The 22,870-nt window shown below is 34.0% G+C and overlaps 2 protein-coding genes across 3 annotated transcripts; both read right to left on the bottom strand.

Moving 5' to 3' along the window:
* Nucleotides 1-6,177: 6,177 nt before the first annotated feature.
* On the bottom strand, nucleotides 6,178-10,245 carry ept-1 (EthanolaminePhosphoTransferase 1 homolog). Its single transcript, NM_059053.7, has 9 exons — nucleotides 10,145-10,245; nucleotides 10,029-10,097; nucleotides 9,471-9,717; nucleotides 8,704-8,906; nucleotides 8,442-8,553; nucleotides 7,791-8,008; nucleotides 7,571-7,652; nucleotides 6,564-6,658; nucleotides 6,178-6,498 (listed from the first exon to the last, which is right to left on the bottom strand). The coding sequence occupies exons 1-9, from the start codon at nucleotides 10,226-10,228 to the stop codon at nucleotides 6,427-6,429; spliced, it is 1,182 nt and encodes a 393-aa protein (NP_491454.2). The 5' UTR covers nucleotides 10,229-10,245; the 3' UTR covers nucleotides 6,178-6,426.
* A 1,210-nt stretch (nucleotides 10,246-11,455) lies between these two features.
* gnrr-1 (G-protein coupled receptors family 1 profile domain-containing protein) lies at nucleotides 11,456-15,871 on the bottom strand. 2 transcript variants are annotated; one of them, NM_001262792.4, is made up of 6 exons: nucleotides 15,615-15,867; nucleotides 14,828-14,963; nucleotides 13,793-14,068; nucleotides 13,272-13,401; nucleotides 12,580-12,922; nucleotides 11,456-11,881 (listed from the first exon to the last, which is right to left on the bottom strand). In NM_001262792.4, the coding sequence occupies exons 1-6, from the start codon at nucleotides 15,752-15,754 to the stop codon at nucleotides 11,752-11,754; spliced, it is 1,155 nt and encodes a 384-aa protein (NP_001249721.1). In that variant the 5' UTR covers nucleotides 15,755-15,867; the 3' UTR covers nucleotides 11,456-11,751. The 2 variants fall into 2 exon arrangements, with proteins under 2 accessions (NP_001249721.1, NP_001249720.1); NM_001262791.3 differs by having other exon boundaries at nucleotides 11,459-11,861; nucleotides 15,615-15,871.
* Nucleotides 15,872-22,870: the final 6,999 nt, after the last annotated feature.

Genomic DNA, 22,870 nt, shown 5'->3' with positions numbered 1-22,870 from the left:
ATTGAGCGGATCCCTGACTAGAGACATCGTACGAATGTCTTCTCGATGGAGATCTCGCTCTCGTTGTTGAGTGAGTGTGATTCCCACAAGCCGTCTTTCTAGGGAGGCATGTGTGATTCGTACTCGTTCGGATAGAGCTTTGGTGAATGTCCAGGCTTCTGAACCGTAGGTGAGCGCTGGAAGGACAATTGAGTCGAACAGATTCGCACGAATCTTCTTGTCGGTGATGGAGTCGGTGGTGTTCTTGATTCCATTGAATGCAGCCCAGGCTGCTCTACGTCTTCGGTGGATTTCCGGCATCAAGTTGTTTTGGGCGTTGATTTGACGACCGAGGTAGATGTACTCGTCGACGTCGTCGAGCTGGGTGGTGGGGGAAGGGCTACCGAAGTAGACTTTACTGGGGTCAGCGAATCGGTTTCGCAAGACTTTCGTCTTCCGAGTATTGATCTCGAGACCTACTTCAGAGCATTTTTGTACGAGTTCTTGGAGCATTTTGCTGGCAGTATTCGGATGATTGGCGATGAGCACAATATCGTCAGCAAATCTAAGGTTCGTTAGATTTCTGCCATTCACTCTCATTCCAGGGATCGTATCGTAATCCTCAGCTTCTCCTTTCAATTCAATCCAGGAAAGCTTTCGGAAGACGTGTTCGAGGCAAGCGGAGAAGAGATTCGGAGAGATGGGATCTCCTTGTCGAACTCCTTTGGTCACTGGTACTGTGACTGGCCTGTGGAATGGGGTAAAATTTGTGGTACAATTTTTATAACACTCTTTCAGTAGATCAATATAGGCTCCATCTGCACCTTGCTCGTTGAGACTTTTCCAGATTGCCTGGTGTTCAACACTGTCAAATGCCTTCTTGAAATCTATGAAGACAAGTGTCAGTGGGATCTGGTATTCCCTGCCGACTTCAAGAAGTCTTTGGAGCGAGTGGATGTGATCGATCGTAGAGAAAGATCGTCGGAATCTGGCCTGCTCGACAGGTTGAGCCTCATCAAGGGATCTTCGCATTCTATTCAGCAGACACTTAGTGAATACTTTGTAGAGTACGGGTAGTAGGCAGATGGGCCTATAGTTTTCCAAATTCTCACGGTCACCTTTCTTGAAGATGAGAGTGGTTTTGGAGGTTTTCCAGGGTTTCGGTACATTTCTGCTGTGGAGGTACCTGTTGAATCGATCCGTTATCAGGTCAGTGACGTCATCGTGGCAAGACTTCAAGAAATCTGCACTGATTTTGTCTTGGCCTGCAGCTTTACCATTCGGGAAGGAACGGAGAGCATAACGAATTTCTTCCGGGAGGAACGGCGGTGGAGTTGCCGTGGTGGGTATTGAAGATGTTTGAGAGTTGCTCACAGCGCTTTTGAAGAGCTCCGTGTAGAACTTCTCAATCTCCTGCTCCATTTTCACCCTGGAAGTGATTCTTTCACCAGTAGAGGTTGATTTGAGGCATGGGATAACTGACTTATATTCGTTGATGTCCCTAGCAACTCTTTTCAAACTCTTTTTCTGGTTCGCAGAAGATAGAAGGCGAGTACTGGCAAAAGCTTCATGGTCTTTCTGGACTGCTTCACGACATTTGTCTGAAATAGATTTGAATTGAGGATCATTTCTATCCATAAAACGTCTTTTGTTCAGCAGTTTTCGGGTTTCCTCCGAAAGTCTGTTGGATGAGTGGTTGGCCGGTCGAGACGAGGAGAGAAGACGAGTAGTTTATTACATTACTAAACTAAGGAATAAATAAGTTAGTTCATAGAGTTCACGTTGTACGATCTTCTTAGCCACGTCGTGGGTCAATACACGTTGATACCCAACAAAAATAATCTGAAATTTAGAAATACCACAAAAGATACCAACTTTAAAAAAAACATTATTTCTCGTTTGTGACTAATCTGTTTGAATTGTCTAAAATCAGACGGCACTCCCACTGTGTTTGATTGGTTGAAAAGTGGGCGGAGTAAATCACTGATTGGTCTTGCAGTTTTCATTTTAGAGGACATTCAAATAGTGAATAAGCAAAATCTATAAAGCTTCCAAATATAAAAATTATCAAAAAGTGGGCTCCGCCGATATATTGGCTTTTGGAAAATTTCAAACAGTGTTTTTTCAATTCAAAACCTAGCAACTCAGAAAGATCCATGCCAAAGTTTGACCTCATGAAAAAGCAAAAAGACTAACATCCGAAACTTTAGAATTTGAGTACAAAACAAAGAAGACGTGCACACGAGAGCCCTATGCCACGTTTTTGATATTAAGAAGGAAGAGAGGACAAGTTGCGAAAAGAAACCTGACACTTTGTCTCATTTTGGACACGATCTCCTCCCACGGAAAAAGAGAAAGGATACTTATTAATGTTTGATATGCAATCATTCAGATTATGCAAATATTGGAAGAGAAAATAGATATTACCTAACGGAAGCTTGCACTATTGAACTTGAGTTTTTGGGGTTCAATTATAGAAAATAAATGGGTATTTAAAGAAAAAGTATATATCCGGAATTTTTTTAATTTTTGTTAATGAAGAAATTATATTATAACATTTCATCGAATCGACTGAAATTTAAAAATGGATTTTGGATTTCTTATTTTTTCCTCTTCAAATTTGTAAAATTTTCCGAACTTTCTAGACCTAAATTTTTGAGTATTTAAATTTTTGAGACAACAATGCTGTCTACCTGCGTTCCTACAAGGTTTTGCAGAACGCGCCTGGAAGGGAACCACACCTTTTTTTTGGATTTTTTTTCAAATAAAACAGTTTTGGATACAACCTCAAAATGATCTAATCTGAATATCAAAATCAGAAATAATAATATAAATTGTAAAAAATGTTTGCAATGAAAATAGTTGAGCACCTAGGCAAGCTTACAGACCAGACGAGAATTCAATTCAAAAAAATTCAATTCAAAAGAAGGCTCCAAGTTTTTTTTGCAAAAAAATTGCAAACAAGATCCGATAAGTGTTCAATTCGAATACCTTTTTTGATTTTGTTTAAAATTCACAAAAAATTCACAAATAAAGATGTTGACCACAACAGGGATCACATGGCTGTCTCGAGAAGGACAACATCGGACTTTCATTTCATTCAAATTATGCGCACCGCAGATGAAAACAGCAGCATGGAGCAGAAAGAGCTAAAAAGCAATATTTGGGAGTTTTTGGAAAATTGGATTCTGTTAGCCAACCTGCTGTGATACTTCCAATTTTCTGAACTTTTGGGTACACTTTTAGAAAAATTTGGAAAATCTTAATTTTACAATAAAAAACTTTTATAATAAAATTTTCCCAGCCATCCAAAATGTTTGCCAAAGTTTATAAAGCTGAAAGTTGTTAAGAAGTTGCCAAAGTTTACCAATAAACTGTGAAAATTTGCCAGAAAGTTAAAGAAGTTTGTCGAAAAACTGTGAGCCATTCCAGGAAGGTGCAAAAAATTCCGAAAAGTTTCAGACAATTTTTTTGCATATTCACTCAAACTATCCAATTTCCATAATAAGAATAAACCTCACTAAAGTATAAAAACTCTATAAGAACAACCCGGGACAATGTCGTCACTGTCGAGGAAATGAATAAAAATATGAATTGCAGTCGAGAATAAGAACTCTTTGCCCAACAGTGGAACAACAATTATAGTCCATAAAAATGGGTTCTCGTTGATGGTTAATGGTCAAACTATTTCCGTTAGTGGAATTCTGCACTTACTTTGAGATACAGAAAAATTTGATAAAATACGCTCATAATGTTTAGGGGTTTTTTTTGGAATTAGATGGAGAATGTATTTCAAAAACTTAAAACCTCTAAAGTTCATGATTCCTCTGAAAAGTTTTATGTTAGGAGCTTTTCGGTATGTAATTTGGGTGACACGTCAGCGTAGACACCTCTTCTTTGTGCAACTAATAACATGTTTTCAGTGATCATCTGACTTTGTCTGTCTTTATTCAAAATAGGTTTGATGAAAGTTGTCATTTGAAAATAATGAGTAACATTCGAAGCGTTGATATTTTGCTTTCGCATTTGGAAGTAGGTAAAGATGCTGATCAAGCATTTATGCAAAATATGGACTGAGAAAAATGTGTGTATAAAAATAATGATGCATCTGTAAGGGTACTGTAGATGTACCCCAAGGGCAGCAAAAGTAGGGTGTTATTTAAAACAAGCCCCAAATAATAATTAAAAAAAACATTTTATTTTTGGATTTTTTTCAACAAAAAATTTAAATAGTTGTTGTTTGGACCCAATTAAAAACCAAAACTTTTTGTTGTTTGGTCAGAATGTTTTTTGTCTTAGTCTCGGTAGGCACGAGGCCAGCAGGCATCACAGTACATATATTGAGAATAGCCGTTAAGGAAACCATATGTTCTAGGTAAATCAGGAAAGTCAGAAAATGTCTGCTGCGGTAAACACGTGGGCCAGAATGATCTTTAGAATATGTAGTGATGTCACCTCAAAATCTGAGACAAGAAAAAAAGGAGAATCGGACTAAAGTACCGAGATACGATTGGCATTTCTGAAAATGAACAGACAGTCCCAAGTCAAATGTTTTTTTGGGGAGCCACCACAACAATACAGAGAAAAAGAAGATTTTAGATTTAATAAGATTTCGTCACGCTAGAAGCATTTTCCCTTTGTTGACGGATCATCCCAGATTAGGAATACAAGGACCTTCTGAAATGATGTTGAATGTCAGAAATACATTTGAAATTTATTTAAATTATCTTGAATTGGATTAAAATTACTGTTTGTTCTGGGGCCACGGGTTCTCTCATATCTGAAAATGGAAGAGCTTTCCTCGTCACATTTTACGCGGTCATGTAGCAATTCGTGGGGAAGCAGCGCGGCTAAGAAAATTTCAATTTAAGTCCTCTAATGTTAATTACATTTTTTATACTAATATGTATTATTAATTTATACAAGAAAAAACGTTTAGTTTCAAAAATAAAAAAACCCAAACTACAGTAATCCTAAGAAATCTCATAGGGTTTTGAGAAAAAGGTGTTGAACCATTTTTGCACAAATGGTTCGACTATTATCTGGTAGACCGCAACCTTTGCACGTTGGTTGCAAAACCCAGAAAACTGGTCCCATGTGGGGCATTTGAACGAGACAAAAAAGCGAGAAGATTTGTCAGAAAACTGCACATTTTCAACCGACTTATGATGGGAACGTGAACTATCGAAGAATAGTGTGTGAGACCAAGAGACGCAGACACGGAAGCAAGAGAGGGAATGTGATTAACTTGATTTTCATTAGATGAGCATGATGTGTGTTTTTATTGAGAAATTTATATATTTTGAGAAACAATATACGAAGAAATGTAGAATACCAGAAATTCGTATTTGAAACTCACTCTTTAGAACGGGCCAGCTTTCAATCTCGTATATTCTAGAAAAAAAATCTGTTGCACTTTTACAGTGATTTTCAGGAAAGCATATGTAGAATAAAATAAATAGAATAAAAATTAGAAAGCAACGGAAAACATAACAAAAATGGAAGATTTTTGAAAACTGGCGGAAATAACTGAAAACGCTCGAAATTACGGTATTCCCGGCAAATTCCTAACGAGGCTCAACTGTGGGAGGCGGAGCGTTTTTGATTGGCCGTGGAGCGCGTTTCCACATCGATTTCAGAAGGTTTTTTTCTGCGTCCCCATAATAACGAAAATTACTCGTTTTCTGTCGAATGTTTTGAACTTTTTTTCGAAGGACCGTAATTTACAAAAACGCTTTAAAATATTCATTAATTTTAAATTTTAATTATTTCTTTAAAAAAGTTCTTTGAAAAAATCATAAAAGACCAAAAACTGGTCACCTGGCTATTTTTAAAACTAGAAACATTCGGAAGGTGTCTCTTGGGAAAATAATGTTTCTCCGTCCATACTTACTTCACGAAAGTATTTTCTCTCTTTTTCCTTCTGCCTTCTCCAGTTTTAGCAGAAAAATTCAATGAAAAGTACGACAACATATAGGTGAGAGTAAACATGCAGAAAAAGTAGCCAATATGCTCGGCGAGCAACTAGGCACCACAAAATGTCATTCATGTATTTTTGAATGCGTCGGCACTCAATTAAGATTCTGAGGGCTCCGCGAGCATGTTCGTAACCCTAGAAATCCGCTCATACAGTTGTCATGACAGAACCACCGAACTTTTTCACTATTTTGATTTTTTCTTCAAATTTTAAAATGAATTGAAATATCAAACATTTTATTATCCTTTTTTGTTTAAAAAGGCGGTCTACAAAAATCGAAAAGTTGTTTACAACTTCAAAAATTATTTGAAATCTACAAAAGCGTTGGAAAGTAGCACACAAAGAAATCGTTAAAAATAACTAAACTGAAAATGGGACAGGAAGGTTTCAAAAAAAAAGATGATAAAAATTATTTAAAAAAACAATTAGTACACTTTGAGTGTTATTATTTTCGTTTAGTTGCTATCCAATTATTTGCTTCGATTTTGAAGATACGAGACGTCGAAGGCGTAAATTTTGAAGTGGCGGCAGAGTTGGCGAACCTGGAAAATGAAACACTCGAATATTTATTCAGGTCATGGAAGAAGAAGCATGCGATAAAACTGACCACGCAGATTCCATAATGAAGATGGAGAGCAGTGATGACTAGAGTTGAGACACGTAGAATTGGAAGCTCGTTTGATGGATTATAGAATGATAACGCTGAAAATATATTGCGGTGATTTTTTTTTTTAATTTTTTTAAAATCTAAATTATTTTAGACCTGGAATTTAAAAATTGATTCAGAGCCATTTGATTTTATTAATACCCGAGAATTGGAGTAGATTCATTTTGAAACTTTAATTCAAATTATAGAAAATGGGCCGTAATGACCGAATCTTAGTATTAAAAAATTCAAAAAAAGTTTCTAAATGTTTTTATGATTTTTTTTTCAGATTTGCAAAATTTAAAAAAAATTAGCAATTGTATTTTGCAAATTAATCACACAATTTTGCGACATAAAGCCGATATTTTCACATTAATTTCCAATTTTTTGCAGAAAAATGTCTAGAAATTGACAAACGGTGTTTCATATCAAATATTTTATAAATAAACCAGCCGTGGATCGCACTTCCGGCGCGGCCCCCGACTTCTGGAGCTGAAAACCAATTTTTCTGAGACTACCGTAATCATACAGTACTCTTACCGTACCACCATTGTACCACTACAGTACGCCGACTATATCCCTACACTAACCCCAACTCACTATCCCTCCAGAAGCTAAAACTTCGCAGACTACAAAGACTACATAGACTACAAACTATGGACAAACGGAATAAGCGCTTTATATATAGTAAATGATGATAGGTGATTCATTTGCAAGGCCAATTCCTTAAATTTTGCAAAAACTGAAAAAGAAATTCGTTAAAAATATTAGAAAAATTTTATGAATTTTTAAACAATTATATACGGTATACATTGTCTCTACTTAATTTCAATTTTTTGAAAGACATTGTATACCGTATATAATTGAGTTTCAACATTTAGCTCTTCAATATAATATTACATTTCAAAAGTGAAAATATAAATTAGATTTTTTTCATTTTCAGACATTTGAATTCCTTAAATGCTTACCAATGGTTGATAGATAAATTCCGAGGGTTAGATTGTAGATATCACAGACTGTGCTGGCCATTTGTGCAATGATTAGGCGACACTGAATATTTTTAAAAATTCCACTTTGTAAATTATGTAAGTTTTCAATTTCTTATGATTCTTTTAAGGGTTTAATTTTTCGAAAACCATTAATAAACTTTGCGATTTGGAAAAAAAAATAAAAACTGTAAAAACTTACAGTAATATTACTGAAAACAGTTCCCATACAAAAGAAAAAGAATCGTGGATCCGCATCAATGACGTTTGTTGGTGAATGGACTGCCCAATAAATGGAAGATCCGAAGAGGATCACCACTGGCCACGCTGGACGAATCCCAGCGAGAATCGTCGGTTGTTTCAGCTTTTCGGCTTTATGCACATTGTATGCAGAAGCAATTAGGGACATCAGGCAGCACACTGAAATTTTTTTTTATTTAAAATTTTTTTTTAAATATATACACTTCAAAATATTTCGGTGAAGATTGATTGTTAAAATTGTTAAAATTGTTAAAATTGAATTTCCAGCGTTTTTATTTTTTTTTTTTTAAGTTTTAAGGAATTTAAAGGCTGCGGGTTTTTTGTGTTCAGTTATAGAAAATGTGTCGTATTAAGCGATTTTAAAAAATTGCTATTTTTTTTTGAATTACGGCTCATTTTCAATAATTTGAGGGAAAAAACCTACAGATGTTACCCCACCGTTAAAATTTTTTTAAAAATATTTTTGGATGTTTTTTGGATGTAGTTTCAGAAGAAAGCTTAAATTTTGAAAATTGCTCTTCGATAAATTTTTTTTTTCATATTTCCGATCGTTTTCTTCTCATTCAACTAAATATTCAAATGAAAAACCTACTATAAAATCCGATTTCAAAAGTGAATGCGAAATTGACAATTCCACCAAGAACATCAAAGTGGAACCATTGATAGCCGACAATGTATGTCCATAGGTACACAATTACTAGGCCCTGGAAAAATAGATTTAAAAATTTAATATTTGAAAATAGTTTTTTTTTTCAATTAAAAAATCGTGTAGCACATTGCTTTTTCAGTTTATCTTTCTATTTTTAATATTCAAAATTTTTCCTCAACTTTACTTTTTCGAATAAAAAACTCACAAACTGGCTGACATCATATGCCCAGGAGAGGAACATAATTCCAGTGTTATACTTTTCCCAATGTGTTGTGAAAAAGACGATTTGTGTACTGATGAGTACACATAACAGCTCAACTGATGAAATACTGAACCTTCCACGTCCGAAAATCGAGAAAATTGTGATTGTGAACGGAACTGTCGACCACGAATCGAGACCATGATCGACTGGAATTTTTTTATGATTTTTTACTGATGAACATATGTTTTTTTTAATTTGAATGGGCTTTGAAATATTTTTTGGATATTGCTCGTTTTGAAAATTTGCTGTAAATGATAACTTATGGACCATAAAAGCAGAATATAACTGCGAAAAAAAAAAATTTCTAAACTTTTTTAATGATTAATTTTTCAATTTTGCAAAAACTAAAAAATTGGCTGAATTTTTTTCGAATTCTCACTCAAGTTTGTGGCCTATTTTCAACATTTTTTGGGTTTTCTGGCTAAAATCATAGTTTTTTAAAAAATGTTTTTTGATATTTAATATGAAGCACCGTTTTTCAAATTATCAGATATTTTTCCGCAAAAAATTTCACATATTAGAAATAAATGTTAAATTGCAGATTTTTTTTTGGCCAATTTTGAAAAAAAATATTGAAATGTTCTTTTTTATCTACAAATTGCTATACCACCTTTGAATAAGCTTCAAGTCATTTATTTAAATAATTTTTTAAAAACCTTTTTTAAAATCAAAAATTTATTATTGAGAAGTATTTTTTCGTCAAAACTCACAAAGTTCTCCAGTTGGACCACTGGCTCCAATCCTTCTTGATTGTTTTCCATCTGTTCCATCTAATGTATGTCCTAAGAATGTACAGGCGGCCGCTGCAAACCAGAACCAATCGGGTATCGGATTAGTTGAGCCATCGGAATTTCGATCAATAGAATAATCTAGATATGCTTCGATAAAGAATCCAGCCATTACAAATCCCCATCCTACTAATGTGAGTACATTCGGAACCCATGTTCGTGGGTAAAACTGAAATTTTATTTATTTATTTCAAATTATTAACTTTTATTTTAAAGTGGAGTTGATTAAATGGGGATTTTGCTTCAAAAAATCCAAAATTGCCGTAAATGCAGAAATATTTTGAAAGAAAAACGAAAAAATCGAAAAAGAATGATAAAATCCACTTTTGAAGAAGTTCAAACAGGGAATTTGCTTGAAAGTTAAATTTTTCATTTTTCTTTGATTTTTTCGCTTTTTTAAAATAATATTTCTGAATTTAAGACAATTTTCGAGTTTACCTTCTGGTAAGAATTTTTTATTTCCAATATCTGAAAACTCACTACTACTAGCCAATTCCAGAATGGGTGTGAAACATAAACTGATAATGGAGAGTTGTCGACGCAATTGTACTAAAAAATTAATCATTTCCTTCTCACATTCCTCTCATTTCACAAACTTTATATGAATCGAATCCTTTCAGATGCTCCGGTTGAAGATATTCGTATTCCAATGGATGTTTCTCTTGTTTTACGTAACCCATTCTGGCGCCGTTTTAAACTGAAAAGATTGAAAGTTTAAGAAAGGTCATCAAATTTGGTCCATAAAAAGAAAAGGGGGCACAATGATTCGAATAAAAAATAATTATTGGATTGTCCGAGAGGACTACACCACGTCGGACTACTGTGTGAGCAAACGCGCTCCGATGGACAGGGATTTTGCTCAATTTCTGAAAATAATTTTTGTTAAAACTACTGTAGATTTTCGTAAAAAAACTAATGTTAAAATATTAAATAACTTTTTAATTTAAAATTTAAAAAATATAAAAATCTCTTTTCCTGTTAATTTTCATTTAAAATCACAAAAAGTTCGCTGATAATATTGTCTTTAAAAAAGATTTCAGAAAAAGTTTTTGTTTTCTCCCAAACTAGATGATATTACATCCAGTGAGTTAATTTTCATTTGAATATTGATTTTTCGTTAAGAATTCAATTTTGGTCACAAAAAATGTTCTTTGTAGATTTTGAATGAAATGACGAATTCCTAAATCTCAGAAAACATTCGAATTAAAAAAAATTGAGAAAAATTGAATCGAAACAGAAATATTATTTAGAAGTGAAATCAAGTTTTTAGAACTATGAAACAGACACATTTCTTCCCGAGACGCATCATAAATGATTCACATGATACACGACGAAACATATTGAAACAACAGAAAAAAAACAATTTCACACCGCTGCAACCACCATTTCTCAATACTGCACTTGATGATAAGGTGACGGACGACTGAATGATGCTTGATATCAGACCACATCAATGAATGCATTTCGACGTCTGTCAGTGAAAAAAACGGAAACTCCGGAATAAGCCCGGATTCTGCCAGCTGAGCACGTTACTTTTTCGTATTTTTATCAAACAACTTTAAATTAACGGAACCCTTTACCATCACGTGGGCACATTGATAACAAGTTATAAAGAAAACAAAACGGGCAAAAATGGAAAACGGTAACTTTTTTAAGGAACTACATTCTACTTTTCGAAGCTTTTTTATCACGGTAATAATGTAAGTGTGATCTGTGATTAACACCGTGAGAAGACGAGAGTGCAAGAGAAAAAGGGCGAAGGGCATAGTACACGCGGTAGGAAGAGAAGTGACAGCTGTCAGCTGAATTAATAGACAACCCCCGACGCAATTTCAAATGATATTTTATGGATTCTTTCACTTGAAATTCCGAGAAATCAGTCTTCTGAAGTATTGATTTTTTGTAAGACAACTGGAAAATAATTTATTAAAAACTATAAAACCGTATCACAATTCGCATGAAGGTGTACTTTTTGGAGCAATGTATACTGTTAAAACTGATTCAAAAAAAGTTGGAAAAACCGTGCCGCATGATTGCGAAAATATACTCCGCCTCTTTTTCTGTGCAACGCTGGTTTTAACAGTATATGCAAGATTTCAAAAAATTCTAGAAATTAGAAAAAAACATGGAGATCAAAAATCAATAATTTCTAATTGAACATTATGATTTCGTTTATCAATTCCTGACGAACTTGGTTTATGCCTTAAACTGTGTCCACGGGGAGGTCGTGGCGATAATGTGTTATTTGTTTTGCCGCCGTCAAAATTACAGGCCGATGCACTCCGTTTGCGCATTCTCTCAGTGACTTGATTTCTGAAGAAGAATGGACATTTCTGAAAGGAAATTACAAGAAATAGGATAGATTATAGGAAAGGGCACGGAAAAAAACAATGGATTATTAGACTTTTTGGCTGGAGGTTTGGGGTTTTTAGAGAGAGAGGACCAGGTAGTTTTAATTCACGCAGAAAATCCAAGAAATGGGCGGAGCCTTAGTCTAGCTGTGAACCTTATTTTAATTGGAATTTGACTAAAACTAATTAAAAATCTCAGAACAGGTTCAGCCCTTCGGAGAGTTTCCCACCACTTACACCTATTTTTGCATTTTTGGCAAGAACTCCCGCTTTATTATGGGGACCCAGAAAAATTTGCTTTTTCAAGTCAAGGTGCAACCGCGCTCCACGGCAAAATAAAAACGCTCCGCCCCTGATTATTGGGTCTCGATAGGTATTGGCGGCATAACATAAATTTAAAAATTTAATGTTTTCTTTAGGTCTTTTGTATACCTCTGCATCCATATGATACGCTTTTATCATTTTGAAATTTAAAATGAAATATTTTTTAAAAAATCGAATTAACTTTGGGAATTCTTGTCGGCACGAGGGTAGCTTTCCGAAAGGCAGACATTTTTGTACCTACACTAAATTCATTGTGAATTTCCTAATTGAAACAATTCCAAAAAAAAACATTTTGAAATCTCGGTCTCACCACGATCTAGCCAAAAAGCCAACCCATCTACAAAAAAAAATCTCACCTGCTAACATTCGCTGAACAAGATAAATGACGATCAGCTGCAGTTGCTTTAGAACATGCAAATAATAATTGGAGCTCCTTTCGAATATCAAATGAGAAATAACCATAAAGATATGGAGAAATTGCAGAATTCAAAACTGCAAATGCATAAATAAACTTTCGAATATCCTTCGGAATCCAATCAGTATGACGAAGAAAGTGAAGAAACATGAGAATTGAGTAGGGAGTCCAGCAGAAAATAAATGCCAAAACTATTACAAATGTCATTTTTAGAGTTCGACTTTTCGCCTTCTCCAAGTTGTTCTGACCATTTCGACGGAGAAGCAGTTCTGAGGATTTTTCAGCTGTAATAAAAAAAGTTAATTCAATTTTCATTTCTTTTCGAGTTTATATTGATTTTCACAGGAAGGTAAATTTTTAATTAATTCAAAACAATATTTTTTGTCGAAACCTTATAAAATAAACTTCAGATAGTCCCCGAAAGTTGATATTTGCCAAAATAAAATTGTGGCAATTTTTGACACTTTCAGCCAGTTTTTCAGAATATTTTCAAACTTTTCAAATAACTGAAATATTAATTTCAAATTTATCAAGTGCTTTTCTATATAGTTCAGCATATATTTTTGATTTGAAAGTTGAAATTATTGTACTAAAATTAACAGATTTTATTGCTAAATTCAAAAAAAAACTTACATTCCTTCTCCCCGACCAGCTTCGACTTTCTTGAGATTCTCCATAGAATTAGGGAATAACAGACGACGGTAACAAATAAAGGTGCAATGTAGACTTGAATTATATTTACTATTGAGAAGAAAAAGACTACCTGGAAAAATTGAAATTTGGGGGATACGAAAAACACTGTTTTAATTAAAAATTTGTATTTGGATGTTGTGCTACCAAATTACCAATTTTTTGACAATTTTGTATTTTACCAAAATTTAAAATTGTTTTTGGCAATCAAAGATGCATCAGATTTTTAATATCTACAACTTCCTGATTTTCAATTTTAATTTCGAAATCTCCGAACAATTTTTGCTTCGTCATAATAGTCTTACCAAAAAACTACAAAAACATTACACAACGTGATTGAAATTTACATTCTCCAAAATTATAAATAATTTGAAATTCATCTATTTAGATTTCAGGCCGTACGTTTAGCAATTAAAAATTGAGCTTTAAGTTTTTAAAAAAGTTTTTTGAAATCAAAAACCCACATCATTCGACAATTCTCCAATGAAATTTTTGGAAACACACTGTGTGTACCAATCGAAGCACGGATGAGTTGCAGTTTTAAAGAGATACAGTTGTGGAGCAGAAGTGACAAATGAGATTGTCCATGCAAATGATACCATTCGTTGGACACTTTTACGGGCTCTCATCGCATATAACGGAAAAAATATTGAGTAGAATCTGTCTAGGGTAATGCAAATGAGCACATTCATTGATAAACTAATTGCGAAGACGTCGAAAAACTTGCAAATTCGGCACATCTGTAAGATTGAGTTAGGTTAGTTCTACTTGTGTAAATAGTAAAATATTTACAGTTTCAGATTCACATAACGCTTATAAAATATTGTGTCTTGGAATGACATTTGTACATGGAATTCGTTTTCCGTATTCCGGTGCAATCATTTTTCAATTTTACCAAACTTCAACAAAGTTTTTTTTTCTAGCCTCAATGTTCAACATTTCCAAATTATTCTAAACTTGCAAAAATTATATATTCTGAACAAATGTTCTTTGAATCAGTATGAGGTAGCAGAAAACAAACTTTGCCTAATTATAGATTATAGTTGGAAAAAGCTATGAATTCTGAAAATACATTTTAAAAGATCAAATGGCTTTTTAACATCAAGAAGATAATTCACATGTTGAAAATGTCAAAAATTGTGCAGAAGAACTACAAAATCAATTAATTTGAGAGACGGGGTTTCTGCTAGAATTTTGGAGCAACTAATGAGTTTATTACTTGCATATGAAAATTTTTAGGTTCAAAAAATGAGGAAGTTGTTTAAAATTGCTCCTATGGTGCTAAAATAACTAAATACCCAAAATAGTAAAAATTTTAAAAATTATAACATTATAAAAGTTCGAACATAGAGCTATGCTCAAAATATTCCAATAAGTTTAAAATGTTCTCAGAGCGGAAACATTAGCTGTTTTTATTAACTTTAAGATTAACACTACAGTTTTCTAACAAAAAATTTTTAGAGTCATAGTTTGACCCCCATATTCTTTATGTTCCTTACAACATCTCCTGCAAACCAAGCAACCATGTAGTTATGCAGAATCTCCTTTGGCATGACAACAAGAGTGACAAGTAAATGAGCAATATTCATGTGTAGAAGCAACGAATGCACCCGTCGAACTTTTACCAGTTGATTTCTGAAAAAAAAAAACTTTGAACGATTTATTTTTTATTTTTCTCAAGAAGCTCCATAAGTGTCTAGTTGTATTTTTATTTCACGACATCGCGTCATGTCTAAAATTTGCGCCACGAAATTTCGGAAGACCTACATAATAAATTTGAGGAGGGCGGAAATTGACATCGTCTAGGTGTTGAAATATTTCATTTTTATTATGGATTAAACATCAACAAAATTGGTAAAAATACCCACAAAAATGAGTTTACACAAAGCGGCCTACACCTACCATATGCCTATTTCATTGGTTTTGCAACTAACTCTACTAAAAAATTTTAACTGTAATTGTTATTGCCTGAACTACATGCTTTCTCTGGGATTTGATTAGGACGGTTAGACTCCACATAAGCAATTGGACTTTTTTTTTGGAAAATTAGAGCATTGTCGGGAGTTTGAGGCCCTACAATATTCAATACAAATATTTGAAACATAAAGAAACTATAAAATTTGCATAAAACAATTTTTGGTTGACTTCCAAAGTTATTTATGTGAAAACTGCTAATGAGAATTTCCACTTTTCAATTTGTACATAGATTTTAAAAAAATTTAAAACTCATAAAGTGCCGGTCAGAACCTTAGTAAGACTCGCTTCTTTTACAAGACAAAGACTCACCGACATAAAATCAGGAACATTGTGACATTTCCAACAAATGCCAGAATAAATAAAGCCAAATATGTGAAGACAATTGATAGAACAGAATCATTGACTGTAACATCAGGTGGAACAGATCGAGAGCAGTTGATCGTTGTCATTGTGACGGGTCGGTTATGATGAACACTACAAGGAACAGAAGACTATTCCCAGACGAGCACTTTGAATGCTTCTTCGTCTTCTTATTTCTTCAAGGCTTCCTCTATCTCGTGTACGCTTGAATAATGAACAATATAATGGAGAGACAAGACACGAAAAAGGAACAAAAAAGGAGCGGCGGGAGTAGGAATTGAAAGAAATATGAGAAATGAGTAGAGAAATGTACAATAGGAAATCGAAAAGGTGCACTGATTGATGACATCTTTTTTTGGTTGAAGGAGTAGTAAGGGGTTCAGGGGATTATGATTAGTTACCACAGATCTTAAATTCCAACTCGTCTACAGTTTCAGGGACTGTAATAAGTGTGGACGACAATCTAAATTTTTTTGGCATATCGATAATACGGCAAATATTAAGTTTAAGATTTTCGAAAAAAAAAAGACTCACAGGTACTACTCTACTTTTGCAAATATAATAAACTGAGATTGAAGCAAAACATTACTGGAGTTTGGAGAAGTAATTGGTAAATAAATCCAGACGCAATAAGTTTAGTTATACATGATATATGCAGATCTCAGAAACTGGTGTCTCTCCAAAGTTTTCTATGTTTACATTATGTTTTTGTCATTCTCCTTGGTGGTTCACACACACGAGTTACTAATACTCATTTCAGATTCCCACGGTTCTTCTAAAAGTTTTCGTGCACTTTTTTTGGCAGGCAGGTTCTATAGTCTACGTTAGTTATTTTGGAAGTCTGCAGATTTTGGGCGATAAGCTGGTTGTCTAGGATTTCATATGCCTGCCTACGTGCCTACCTTTTGGTGTCTCGTACTTGCAAAGAGAGTAAGAAGTTGAAAGAAGGTTCACGGATGGTGTCTCAATGTCTTTAAGGCAGGCAGGTAATTTTTTGCCTACAGCCTGATTATCTTTTGGTACGGCATAGAACAGGACGAAGTTAAACATGGCCTAGAATCTCGGCCACCAAAAAAGAATTGAGCTTCTTCAAGGTGAGTGAATGGAGATTCTACTTTAAGCATCCAAAAAATCTGGAATTTCACAAGAAAAAAGTTTAAGAATCAAGGAAGAACAAATTATCCTACTCTAACAAAGTGATTTTCCAATTTTGACTTTAAAAATTTCCTCCAAAATGTGAACCAATCAGCGATTTTCTCTACCCACGGTTCAACCAATTAGAGTTCTGCGGAGTTCGAAGACGCTGATTGGTCGTGCGGAATTTCAGAATTTCAGATTTTTTTGTGGATATTTTAAAACGAAATTCTCATTCTAATCTCTAAAGTTTGCAAAGAAAATTTCAAAAAAGTCTAGGCTCACTAAATTTAGATCAAGTCTGAGGGCCGCTCTTTTTTTCTATTTTCATTTCTGTTCACTCACTGTGATTTTGTGTCATCCAAGCAGTTCGCCCTCCCCATCCCATAATTACTCCTCGGGGAACGATAATCGACAAAAAGACAACAAAACATAGAGAAGAACAAACAGAGGATGAGTTGCGAAAAGAGCCTGGGAAAGAGTGAAAAAGATTGTATGTGTGTGGGGGGAAAAGTGTCATTATGTGGGATGCAGTGGGGAGTTCATCTGCAAATGACACGTAAGGTGGCCATGGGATTCCAATTGTTGTCACGGGAGACTATAAGTGCTGTAGATTTTAGTAGAACACAGGGCATGTAAAATTGGAGGACACGCATTTTGTACATACAACTCAATAATAGAAAAATCTGAAAAAGCTTAAAGGTGGAGTACGGTCTGTGGGTTTTTTACCCCAACGGCTAGAATGCAGTCATGATCTACCGAATATAACTATTCAAAACATGAGTTTTTTCATTTTTGAAAAAATAAAGAAAGGGCGAAATTTTTTTTTCGCAGATGTTTGCATTTTCAGAAAAAAAATTTCTGAAAAAAACCGAAGCTTTCGAAAAATAAATTTCAAGATCATAACAACAGTTTTCAAAAAATCGCATGAATCTCAGGCAATCTCAAAAACGCCCAAAGTTGTGTGAAAAAGTGTTCCAACGAGTTGCGCGGTGACTCTATTCAAACGAAAAAAAAACGCAAGCAGAAGTCAGAGAGTAATCATATTTGAAAGAAGGCTTTGAAACCGGCTTACGGATAACTTTTAGTCGAAAACATTCCTGGAAAATGGAAAATAGAAGTAAACCGCACCGAGAGTTCATAAATTTGTTGGAAGACGAGAAACTGCTGGGCAGGAAGACGACGCCATGTGCACTAACAACCACAACTTTTCTTCTTCTTTTTTGTGGCTATAAGGTATATTGGTGTCTAGTGGTAGCCGGAAAAGTTATATTGAGAAAAAGTAGGTCAAAGTGTAAAATAAACAAATGCAACAATTCTGATTAACAGGTTTCCTGCAATTTTTTTCTTTTTTTTTTGAAAGCGAGAAACTTCCAGGGCTCAAAAAGAATTTTACAGCTCAAAAATTTTGAAAAATACAAAAATTATAGTTATTATCGGAATTTATTCTCAAAAATTAAATAGTCTATGCAAAGCTGTTTGCAAGGGAAGAATTATCAGCTCGAGCACACAAAAAATACCTGCATGTCTGCCTACTATGCCTAACTCTCGCATTTACCTAGAGTAAAAATGAATGCAAAAACTAGACAGGCAGGCACGTAAGCATGTAGGCTTACCTGCCTACCATTGAAATGTTTCAATTTCTAAGCTCTCGCTCTCGTGGTTTGATTTTTATTTTTAGAGTTCATGTCAGTGAAGATTTTATATTTTAAAAAAATTTTTATATAAAATACACAAGTCCAAGACGAAAATATGAAACTCAATTGAACATTTTTTGATGTTGCCTTCCAAAATTTCGATAGGTAAAAATTTGAGTGAATGCCTCTTTCTGTCTGTAAATTTTTTTAAAAATTTTTAAAAAATTTTTTTTAAGAAAAAAAAGGGTTTTCTCCAGTGATCGATAGTTTATTATTGCATAATGGGGAAAATACGAGTCAGTTTAATGAATAAAAAAGTTTGAAACAGAAAGCTAGAAAATTAGAAAATTCAAAACTTTATCAAAGTTCGACTATAAATATGTTAAAATAAACAATGAAAGTAACATCGAACCATCCCAACAACACTCTAAAAACTCCGCCCCTTCTGGGTTTTTATTCCTCCTCCGCATATTTTCGAAAGAAACGTCACAAAGAGTGGTCGGGATGTCAAGAAGGCCAATAATAGAAGAATGAAAATGAGTGGATATTGAGAAGAAAATGGATAATTATTTAAAAAGTGTGTATATTGGTCAGTTAAAATGAGCATGACGATGAAGAAAGAGGTTATCGAAGTTTTATATGGGGGAGGGGAATGAGACCGCCCGTACTTAGTACATTTTTACAATGAGTAAGGAAAAAGAGTAAGATGGAAATGAAGGGAGTTGGGGTTTTTGAAACTGAAATTTTGAAGGAAGAAGCTTTATAACTGTGAATAGGCCCCGCCCATATCTTGGCATTTTTCGGATTAGTGTTTTTTTGTTGCTTCCGATTTCTTTTTGCAGTTACTGCAGATTTTGATCGTGTCGGACACTCCTATAATGCTTTTGATCTAAAAAAAAAAGAAAAATGGTTAGGAATTTGTTTTGTGATCTATATCAATCTGGGAGTGTCAGAAAATATCAAATCTGCAGCAAGTGCACAAAAAGAAATAGGTAAGTACAAATACAATCGATACTGACCCCAAAAGTGCCAGGATACGGGCGGGGCCTATTCACAATTAATTCGCGATCGGTGCATAAGAAAGTTCACAGCATTTATGGACGGACGCACTGCGAAATTTTGAGCCGGCAGCTTTTTGAAAAATTGTATTTTTTTTGGAAAAAATCTTATCAAGAAATTGTTTAGTTTTTTTCCAATAAAGATTCCAAAACGCTTCCAGAATATCTGCCTACCCCTACGATATCCTAAAATCATCAGAAGTCTGCAAACCCCCACATTTTGAAGCAATTTCGCGGGTCAGGCAGGCGGCATGAGATAAGTATTTTAAAAATTTCAACTGAAAGTTCACACGTTTCCTAGTGCAAATTTCTAATGACTGTAACTAAAAATGTATGCTGAGGAAACAGAGAAAGTGTATATGAATCAGAAGAGACATCGCTCCATCTGCTCTCAGAGCTCATAATGCAATTAGTGCGAGGTCCTCTTTTGTCGCCTACAAATTGGATTTATACACACATTTATGTCTCCTCCTAGGCTATTTCCCGCTGGTTTGCTCTGAAATTGTTGGAAAGACGAAATTGGAAAAGGGTAAAAGAGCATTTTTCAGTGAATAAATAGGTTTGTAGAGCACCAAAAACCTGGGGCTAGGTTTATGCATAACATTTTTTAAAAGTTTAGGCTTTTGTTTTTGGCCTACAACTTGAGCAAAAGCCTTTGGTTTAGCGTTGATAGTCAAAGGGAAGAATTGTCCAAAAAAGCTATAAAAATTCAAAACTCCCGCGCAAGAATTCACACGTTGCGCGACCGCAACGCATCTTCAAAAACTTTTGGTGAAACTGGAAAAAGGAAGATGTATCGCAGCAAAAAAACAGGACAATTAGATGAATGTTAAATGGGAAACTCTGCTAAAGTGAGAAGAATAAATCTGCGTAATTTTTAGATATTTTCAGATTTTCAACCCTTCTATCATACGGTGGGGACGTCAAGACGAAGTTCTGATCAGTCGCCATATTTGAACACTATAATCAAAAGTGGAGATGTTTGACCTTTTTGGATCACGAGAGAAAGGGGAATTACAGGGCTTGAGTTGTCATTTGCTCCTCCCATTTTATGAGCAAAACTTTTCGAAGAAGACGGGAGAGGGAGTGTGATAAATGAATGGATTACGACGAGAGGCAGACAGAGTTTTGAATTTTTGTGATCCTCATAAATGAGCAGTACTCTGGAAACAAAAGATTTTTGAAAAAGATTGAAGATTTCGGTGAAAATGGGCTCAAAATACCGGTGGGAATTTTGTTTCCAAATAGAGAAAAAAAATCGTAATGACCAAATTTTTACAGTTAAAAAAATTGTTCTAAATTTCTTTTTTTTTAATAATATCTTTTTTTTAAATAAAATTTTTCAATTCAAGAATGTTTAATTAAATCGCTGTCAAATTATTTTTGAATTCCCGCACATATTGATAACCTTGTTCAGATTTTTTTTAAATGTTAGAAAATGCAATTTATTACAGTTTTAAATCTAATCTTTCTCAAATTTCAACAATTCACAAATATTAATAAAATTGTCATTATGATCACTTCTTTCGAAAAAAAACATTTATTAGGAGAAAAAGTGTGTGACGTGGATGCACCTCTCTCGCCTCCTCACATACAAAATGAAGTGACGATTTATTTTAGAGGGGAGAATATTGTTGTTTCTATTTAAATACTTTGTGGACAGAAGAGAAGCTTTTAGGAAAAGAGTTTTAGCATCAGAACAAAACTAAACTATCGAAAATCTGACAATATATTTTTTAGTTACCAAAAATTAAATTGTCTATGTACTAATAACAAAAAGTGTGATGAAGGTTAATTCTTATGAGACAAATTGCTACAAGCCATCATTTGATTTTTTGAACTTGGTTTTGCTTTTTCAAAAGTATTTATAAAACTTTTTGTTTGATTGTCCAGAAACGTTATCCAAAGTTTTTTTCAAGATTTAAAATTTTCAGAAACATTTAAATTATAGCCTGTCTACACATAGATCCAACTTTCGGCATTCGAACAAAAATCGAACTTTGTATGCATTCTGGAATATTTGTAAATGAGAGCCTGTCAATTTGATTGATGAAGTTTTGAAACAGCACCCAATGAGCACCTTATGAATCCTCTGGGAAAACGGGAAAAAAGACAAAATGTTGGAAACAAACGGGCAAAAGAAAAGGAACAAATGACGAATTGGCATGGACAAAAGGCACCGAAATGTACTTTTCATTATGTACTTTCACTGACAATATATATCAAAAATCAGATAGTTTCAAACAATAGGCTAGTAAAATCAACACTTTGGTTTCAGTAACTGTGCAGGCTATTAAAAAGCAATTAATTTTTTTTTGAATTTAGACTTTTTAGGAGTCTTGAAACCTACAGCAATGATAGAACTTCTACGAAGAGTCCAAAGTTTTGGATAATTTGGCAATTTACCAAACTCTGACTGAACGTTTTGAAAAAAAAACCCTGATTTAGAACACTTGAGCAGAAATTACTAGAATATAAAATACATTTCCACTGGAAACAATTAAAAGTTATGTTTCATACATACTTGTGCAACATTTTGAAAAATAATTCAAAAATTCAATAAAATAGTAATCCATGTCCTTTTTCAAGTTGAGACAGCTAGATCTAACTGAAAGTAAGTCTCAAATTTCAGCTAGCTCCCCTCTACCGTACTCATTTTGTCAGACGGGTCTCTTCGTCGATCTAATTGGAAAATTTGACTCCAATTAGTACAAAATGTGTGGGTTTATGGACGGATGCCACTTGAGTCAGATTTCTTGTGCGGAAAGCAGGACCGAATGATGATGATGATGATCGATTGAAATTTAAGATATTCTCACAATATTGGATTGCTCCTTTTACGCGTATTTTGTCAGGAAAACCTTTTATTTTATTTTATAAGAGGAAAATTGAGATGATAGGAAGGGATTTAATTAATTTCAGATATGTCAAAGAAGTAGGCCAATGTGAGAATATTGACAAATTTTCCAAAAAACTTGTATTTTGCTTTAAAAATTCAAACAATTGAAACATAATTTTAAAAATAAAAAAATCGGAGAAAAACATTTTGAAACCATTTTAATTGTAAATTTAAAAAAATCGATTATTTTTTGAGAAGTTTTATTTCAAATATATTCCCCAACTGACGGTACACCATCTTTAAATGAATTTAAATAATTAGCTGCGAAAAAATAAAATTATTTAGGCCAGTTACCTGAATATTTTCCCAATGTCAACCCAAACTTCAGGCTTAATAAATGAAAAGCTCCACTTAAAAAGATGCTTGGCGAGTCTAGTGAAATAACTAAAAAACACTCGAAAATCAAAAAAATTGGTCAGCTCCAGATTAGTTTTTGCCGTAAAACTCACTCCACATATTTCAATTTGTCAAACTTTT

The sequence above is a fragment of the Caenorhabditis elegans genome, chromosome I (assembly GCF_000002985.6).
Source record: "Caenorhabditis elegans chromosome I".
NCBI classification, from domain to species: domain Eukaryota; kingdom Metazoa; phylum Nematoda; class Chromadorea; order Rhabditida; family Rhabditidae; genus Caenorhabditis; species Caenorhabditis elegans.
The sequence above is the reverse complement of the archived record's forward strand: the minus strand, read 5'-3'. Positions and strand labels throughout refer to the sequence as shown.